Source organism: Notolabrus celidotus, chromosome 7 (genome assembly GCF_009762535.1).
Source record: "Notolabrus celidotus isolate fNotCel1 chromosome 7, fNotCel1.pri, whole genome shotgun sequence".
NCBI lineage: Eukaryota > Metazoa > Chordata > Actinopteri > Labriformes > Labridae > Notolabrus > Notolabrus celidotus.
This window is the reverse complement of record NC_048278.1, coordinates 36,301,139-36,309,497: the sequence shown is the minus strand read 5'-3', so window position 1 is coordinate 36,309,497 and position 8,359 is coordinate 36,301,139. Positions and strand designations below refer to the sequence as shown.

At 40.6% G+C, this 8,359-nt stretch overlaps 1 protein-coding gene and 1 long non-coding RNA gene across 2 annotated transcripts; both read left to right on the top strand.

Moving 5' to 3' along the window:
• The first annotated feature begins 2,507 nt into the window (after positions 1-2,507).
• On the top strand, positions 2,508-6,151 carry LOC117815599 (B-cell receptor CD22-like). The gene is made up of 6 exons (XM_034687407.1): positions 2,508-2,892; positions 3,376-3,594; positions 4,550-4,777; positions 4,873-5,130; positions 5,639-5,899; positions 6,090-6,151. Exons 1-6 carry the CDS (start codon positions 2,508-2,510, stop codon positions 6,149-6,151), a joined length of 1,413 nt encoding a protein of 470 aa, XP_034543298.1.
• A 535-nt stretch (positions 6,152-6,686) lies between these two features.
• LOC117815955 lies at positions 6,687-7,209 on the top strand. Its single transcript, XR_004631879.1, has 3 exons — positions 6,687-6,770; positions 6,876-6,933; positions 7,176-7,209. It is a non-coding gene; the product is annotated as an uncharacterized LOC117815955 (long non-coding RNA).
• The last annotated feature ends 1,150 nt before the right edge of the window (positions 7,210-8,359 follow it).

Genomic DNA, 8,359 nt, shown 5'->3' with positions numbered 1-8,359 from the left:
ATGATTTAGTTGTAATTACATACAATGCCACTAAGCATTAGTTTAGAGTCATAATTCAGTGATAAAAGCATTTCAAAGATCCTGTCGAATGCATTTATTTTTTTCGCTGCACCCCCCACCCTTCCTCTTTAAAACTAGCACTATTTATTTTAGACTTTCAGCTGCTCTCACTTCCTCTTTTCATGTGCCTACTATAGTTATTTATATGTTACCATACTCTTCTCCTTTTTATATACAATCAGGTTCAAATGCCTAATTTACATGTAAGACTGCAGGTTAGTGTACGTACTAGAAGATCACTTTTTGTTAATACCCATTACAGAGTGAACACAGGAAGAGACTGACTGTAGGGAGGTTTTTACTGTCACACCAGGGGACAAACAGGAAGAGGGTGACCACAACTGCAGCCCTGCTAGCTGATGTGAAAAGTATTAATACAACCTCAGAAATGTGTATCTGAGTCTACAAAGTAATGCATTCTTTTGAATTCAGCTTAAACTCTCCTTGTATTACAAAGAAGCGAATATTAAAGAAATATAAAACCTAAAATAGTAACATGAGTAAGACGAGTCTTGCATTTTGAGTAGTTTTGCAGACATTGTGAATGTGATATATCATAGATCATTATGTTATGGTTGTAAGTAAGATAATAATATTAAATAGTATTGTTGAAGTGGTGGGTTTTGTATGAAGTTCAGTGACAGCAGGCCACATGAGGATACTGAAGTCATCTTTGTCACATGCTTTTGCTGTGTGCTTCACAAAGACGATCAAAACTGTGAAGAGGAAGGAAGTTGGGTGTATTTTAACAGCCCGTCTCTGTCTCCTGTTCACACACCTGGCCATCAACGAGCGTGACAAGTCAAGGCAACAACTGGAGGCATCTGATGCGATATATCTTGTGAATTTGATTTATCTTCTTTTATCTTAATAGCTTTTGAACCCACCCAGAGGTGAAAGGAGAAGCGATGAGTTCATCAGCAACTAAGAGTGGATTAGTCATCTTCCTTCTCTCTATAACAGGTAACTACGTCTCCATTTTCATATCAAATCTGAAGACGAAGTCTTTCAAGCCTTTGTCTTTGCTGAAGTCTCTGTAAGCTGAATCAATGCATCTTTAGAACAAGTTTTATAGCTGATAAAAGTCCTCAGATAAGCCTTTTTATAGACAAAAAATAGGTTCTGTGTTTTTTATGGCAGCAGTTTATAACAAGTTTTATCTCAAGCCACTATACAATAAGAGCAGGTCAAGACTGTACTCTTTGTTATATTATTCACAGAGACCCAATATTAATTCATCATGGTAAAGGAACTTTGCAACATTTAGCAACGAACAACAGAGAGGAGAAACTATATTTAACAGACAGAAACCTCGAGCAGAACCAGACGCATGTTTAACACTCACCTGCTGCAGCTGTGTCGAGCTTACAGGAAGAGAGACGAATAGAGACATGAAAATAGAGGAACAACAAAAGAAACTACAACAACAGATACAACTCATTCATGGCTACAATGGCAACATAGTAAAAGTCAAAAGTATGAGTGGTATAAGCAGGAACAGGAAGTATGACAATCCACTGATCAGCCTGTTAGAAACATCAACCACTATCATGCTGTTAAAACAGGGAGGAATGATAACGTTGATAATATCAGCTAAGGTTGAGCAGCTCTAAGATGCATTAACTATTACAGCAATGATACTAAAGGTAAGACTGATATTTATATTTGTAGCAGCTGAAGTCAGGCACGCCGAACAGGCCATCTTTAGCAATGATCCAGAAGAACCTCAAGAACTCCTGGGAAGATCTATAGTAACTCTAAAGTGACATTAAGATTTAAAGTTGTTGATATGCAAACATATTGAGGAGAGAGCCTCTCTGCACCCATCGGCAGTCATCTAACCACAGTTTAGTTCTAACGCTTGTCTATTAATAGATATCTGCATGCAACCAACACAGGATGTCCCTAGAAGTTGGTAGATGCTTCCGGATTGAGAAGTACCACATGCATGGTCTAGGTTTCCAGCATGATTCTAAGACAGGATGGGCCTGAGTTATTTTCTGTTATCATTCCCTAATCCTAATCCTAATCCTAACCCTCGGGTTAGGGTAAGAATGGTTTTGAAACAGAATAAATGCACAGAATTTGTCAATTATAATGCTTCTCATACAAACACTGTACGTAAAGAGTTTTCAACAGCCGAGTCAAAAGAGCCGGCTCTCTGAAAAGAGCCGAACTTCCCATCACTAAAGCACATGCTTACTACCATTTGCACTCTTAGTTGCCCTTGGAACTATTTGTATTGTAAAACGTATCAATGTAAATACTTCAGACCTGTCCCATAGTGATAAACAGATAACACTTCAATTTGAACCCCCGGCGTAGGCTACGCCGTCGATTTGACGCAGAGGTATAAATCAGGCTTCAGACAGGATGGGCCTGAGTTCTTTTCTCTTATCATGATTTACATCAGCCTCCATAAACAATCAAAATGAATAGTCACGGTCATGATTATAGTTTCTAATCTGCTTTCTGTTACAGTGGTACACGGTCAGCATGGCTCAGGAGTGACTTACTCTTCTACTCACATCTGTGCCCCTAAAGGATCAACAGTGGACATACCTTGCACCTACACATATCCACCCAGATGGAATGAGTGTGATGTGGTTGCTGCTTCCTGGTTCAGAGAAATGAATGGAAATGACCCTGTGGACCTGAGATCAGACTCAGACTACACAGGTCGTGTGGAGTATCACTTTTATGTGAACGGCTGCACTCTGAGAATCAAAGACCTGAGAGAGAGCGACTCAGCTGAGTACAAGTTCACACTGAGAACAAACAAACCGGATCAGAGCTTGACTGGGTCACCTGGAGTTTCTTTGTCTGTCACAGGTAAGATCTTTAACTGAGTGTCCTTATGAAGATCTAAGCTCATCTAAAGCACAGATATAGGTGACAGACTGAACCAGCTGTCTTAGTACCCTGATCTTGTCTTGGTTCTGGTGTTCAGAAAGCTGTTTGTGCTGATCCTGACGATTGCATCACACTGAAATGACTGAATCAAAAGAGGTGCCTTTTAGATCAGAGTACTCTCATCATAGGAAAGTTACCACATTGCATATCACAGCTCATCCCACAGACTGTTGCCTATTTAAGATGTAAAATAGACGCTGTGGTCTGTGGACTGCAGTTTTGAAGCCTCAAGTTTGATGACCAGATCTTGGATAAGATAAGAGGGTGGATATCAAAGAGTTAGCAGACATTAGGCGTAGACATCAGACATGTAACTAAACAGTATTGTTATTTGACAGTCATCAGAATATCTTTTTACTGTTAATGTTAAAGACTTTTTGTGATTCTGGCTCAAATATCCAGCTCTACAGGTGCGGGTGACCAAAATTGACTTGTATGCTGTCACTGCAGAGCTGAAGTGTCACAGCAGCTGCAGTCCAGCTGGTCAGCTGTCCTACATCTGGTTCAAGAGCGGAGAGAAGATTCAGAAAGAAACGTCTTCGGTTTCAGTATCCTTAGATACGGAACACAGCTACGCCTGTGCTCTGAAAGGACATGAGGATTCCCCTTCTCCTTCAGTGTGTGAGTTTAACATCACCATCTGCTGGTGCCTGGAACCAGACTGTTTACTTTGACTGCTCACAATTCAGTAGCAGCCGGTGGCTCAATAATCTCTGAGAGTTTTAGTTAATGTCCTGTGAGAATGTGAGATGTGTTGTTTTTAACAATCATGATTAAAAAGCTCTTGACTGTCTGACTGCTAACAGCCAGTGACCGTTTCCTCTTAGCTTCCCTTGTTGCTTTAACAATACTAGCTTGAGCATGAATTTAAAATATGTGCATTAACAAACATATATTAGGTCTACATGTGAAGGTAATTTATTTTGCCAACACAAAATCAAAAAGAATTTCTTTATTATTTTAGGTGTCGATGGTAGATCCTGCAACAGGGTGACGTACGACAAGAGGAGGATCTGTGCCCTAAAAGGCTCATCAGTCAACATTTCATGCACATACTTCTCTTATTGGGCTCCTAATTCAGTCTTTTGGTTCAGTCCTGCACGTAGTCATCACTGGCAGAATCCAACACAGCCTCAGGACCTAAAAGCAGACTCCCAGTATGCAGGTCGTGTTCAGGTCTCTGGCATTTCGAGAGCACACTCCACTCTGAGAATCTCTGACCTGAGAGAGAGCGATTCAGCAGAGTATCGCTTTAAATTCAAAGGACCACACTCTAATTGGGGGAACAGTTTCCCTGGTACAACTCTGACTGTCACAGGTACTGAAGAACACACCTGGTACAGCAGCACCACACAAGCTTTTACCACCTTCTATTAAGGCTCCTTTCCCTCACTTTGATTATTAAGCTGAATACACTTCACTCATGACAAATCCTTTGATTCTATGATTCAAACTTTTGTTTGTGTTTGTTGAAGTCACTGAAGTCTTGAACTAAGATGCTCTAACTATAAAGATTACAATGTAAGCACTGTCACAGTCATCTGTTGATGTGTTGTGTTGTTCTTCATGTGTCCAGCTATGCAGGTGCAGGTAACCTCGGTAACAGTCCACCAGGATTACACTGAAGCAGTGCTGAGGTGTCACCACAGCTGCCCTCCTGCTGGTGACATATCATACATCTGGTTTAAGAATGGAAAGGAAATCCAAAATGAGGAAAAGTCCTCTCATGAGGACCGGTTTTACCCAGGAGACTTCATCTCTTGTGCTGTGAGAGGACTTGAGAAGTCTGTCTCTCCCTCAGTGTGTGAGTTTGCTCTGCTTTCTGAGAACTGTTTTCTTTGCATCACAGCATTAAGGGCATCTTGGTCTTATATGTGTTTCTCCACCTTCCTACTTTAGATGCTCTGAAGGCTCCCTCTGTGTCGGTAAGTCCTCCTGGTGGAATAACGAATGGCAGTTCAGTCACTCTGAAATGTAGCAGTGATGCTAACAGAGAAGCTAACTACACCTGGCTCAAGAGGAACCAATCACTGCCTAGTGAAGAACCACAGCTTGTCTTCACTTCCATCCAGCCCTCTGACTCTGGAGAGTATCGCTGTACAGCTGAGAACGAGCTGGGAAAGAGAACATCTGAACCCGTCTTCATTGATGTCAAATGTGAGTAAAAACAAACAGCCTACATGTCTGAATGTGGAGGTTTAAAGATAAGCTTTACTGACCCTGCAGGATAAATTCACTTTCAACAACAGCTCACAAAAAGAGTATGCAGTCATCAAGTTATGAAAAGAAACAGATAATAGATCATAAAAGTAAAACAAAACTTTACACATTCTCTCTCCTGTGGATAGATACCTGTTTTTTTTTTATTTTGCTGTGCAGTAAAATTGTTTCTACGGGTATAATTAATGCATGTATTAAAACAAGTGTTTCTCTTCGGACAGCAATACATTGAAAGAGAAGTGTTAGTGGGTTGATTGGTGCTGTTGTAGTTTTTGAATCAGTTTTTGTGCCAAGAAGCCCAACATCAGTTTTTTTATTACCATGTGTTTCCTACAAACTGCTTAACCTGATCCATATTTCATAGATAAGGGCACTTACTAGATTATTTTGACATTGTAAATTTATAAAAGGTCCACAACAGTTTCTCTCTCCATGTCTCCTCCAGATGCTCCACAGCTTCCCTCTGTGTCAGTGAGTCCCTCTGGTGAGATAGTGGAGGGAAGTTCAGTGAATCTAACCTGCAGCAGTGATGCTAACCCAGCAGCTAACTACACCTGGTACAAGGAGAATGAAGACTCACCAAAAGCATCAGGCCCAGTCTTCACCATCACTGAATCCAGAGCTGAACACAGTGGGAATTATTACTGTGAAGCCCATAATGGAATAGGACGTCAGAACTCCACCTTATTTCTGATTGTTGTGTCAGGTAAGCTAATAATTTATTTACACTTGTATTTTTTTCTGCATCAGATCAGATTAGATGTTGATAAAGAACTTGTAACTGAAGGACAGTGAAGGAAAACTCCAGGGAGGAGCCTCCATCATGTCAGACTCTGAATGAATGACTAATGTCGAATGACTCGCTCAATTCCGCTTCAAAATTGCGTGTCCATGAGTGCCCAAGACGGGAAACAAGGTTGAGCTTGGGATATTGAATTGGGAAGCCGGTTATGCTTAAGGGGGCAGAGCTAACTTCCTACTACAACCAATAGCAGGATTCAAGTGACAGACAAAGTTTTCCTAACTCAGCAGATAATCCTCCTCACTCTCTGTCCTCACAGTGAGCTCCTGTTTATTCCTGATCCCATAAAAACAGGGAGAGTCACAGAGTTTGGGGAAGCTGCACAGAGATACAATCAAAGTGTCCCATATATTCCAGATGAGTGAATCTCCGCTGGTCCATACGTCACTGATGTCACCGGGGGATCTGCACACTGATTGGTTATCGATAGATTAGCTGGGGTTCAGATATTTCAACTTTCACAAGTTGTTTGCTTCATTCGTGCATATCGTGGCATTCGCTTCACCCAATTTGCACGATTTGCGCTGCCAGACCACTACTCGAGTCTTTTGCCTCTTTACATTGACTTTACATGAAATTCTTTCATGAGAATGATTTCATTCACATTTCGAAGATTATCCTTAAATGTCAATGTGATTTATCTAATCCTACCAGTGAAGTGTCTCACATGTCTCTCTTTAATTCTAGATGAATCAACAGTAATAATAAACATCATCAGGTTGACTCTGTCTGTTGTGATGCTGATTCCTCTGATTCTCTTGACTCTGTGGAGCAGGTAAAACCATGACAATCCATCAGATCAATCATCTCAGATTCAAGTTCTTAATTTGTGCTCTTCATTGTTAAATTTGGATTTTTTTTGTCTTTGGATTTAATCCAGGAAGAAGAAAACTCTGAGCTCCACCTGTGAACCAAATGAACGTGTGGAGATGATACAGGTGAGAGAGAGAGAGAGAGAGAGAGAGAGAGAGAGAGAGAGAGAGAGAGAGAGAGAGTGAGGCCTGACTGACTAAACCTTTCTACAGAGGTGTTGAAAGATTAAAGATATGTCATGATTTAATGTAGAAAATGTAACAAGTACACAGAAGGTTTTTTAGGAAAAAAAACCCCCATCAAAATACAAAAAGCTTTTAATTATTATTGAACTATTTTGAACTAAAACCTGATCATCTGTCATCAGCTGGACTCTGGTTCTGAGTATGTGAACGTCTCAGCCGTCCCTGCCGCACAGACAGAAGACGCAGAGGACCAGGAAGACCTGGTGTGAAGTCCAGAGAGGTGAGAGCCTCCTGCACTGAAGACAACAGACTGAGTTCAGATCTACAGTCACAGTTCCAACTATAACATTAGTTGTTGTTGTTTTGTTCCAGATGCAGTGTAACCAGAGGACTCTGTGTGGAGAGCGAGGATGTGGATGAAGTGGAAACATTCACCTTTAACTGCAAAAGTTTCCATGTTGAGTTTTCAGCAGCACAGAGACATGTAGCGTGGGAACATGTCATCACAACTTTAACTCCCAACTGTTAACAAAGATGTTGACATAGATAACAGTTTATCCGCGAATACTGTTCAAATGAACGGAAGTTAACATTAAGGTTATTCAGTAGACAACAAAAAAACAGCCTGAACCTGGAAGACACTTTCTGTCATTTGAAGAAGTGTGAAAATCTCCTCAGTGAAACACTGACATCAGTACTTTACAGACTTGTTCCACAACACAGAAGCTAAATCTGAACAGATAAATCAGGGCTGTCAAACTCATTTCAGTTCAGGGGCCACATACAGCCCAAGTTGATCTGAAGTGGGCCGGACCAGTAAAATCATAACATAATAACCTATAGAGAAGGACAACTCCGAATTTTACCCTTTGTTTTAGTGCAAAAAAGCACATTCTGAAAATGTTCACATTTAATGAACTATCTTTCTACAAAAACAGCTGTTGTATTTTTCGCCATGATGAGTCTCATAGTGGGGCCCGAATATGATATTCTTTGACCCCTGAAACCTGTTGCAAACTCACCAAACACACAGGTTTCCCATTCACCTGACACACAGAGTGTAATGTTTACAGTAAAAGCAAAGATAGATTATAATAATGAACAAGGTAAAGTTGATTATTTTGGACCCCCCAGCTCCAGCATGAACAGTTTGCTTGCTGGACAGTGTTGTATGCAGGGGTCCAAAAAGTCTGAATTTCTGCCGATTATGCAAACTGCAAATATTCTTTTTCCTCACTTTGGAAAAAAAAAAGTTTCTTAGTGCCGTTCAGGTGCCCTCTGTCAGCTGTCTGATTGTAGGACAAATTTGAAATAGTAGGTACTTTTATTGAAAAATTGCAGTTAATGACTTCTCACTTTGCAAAGT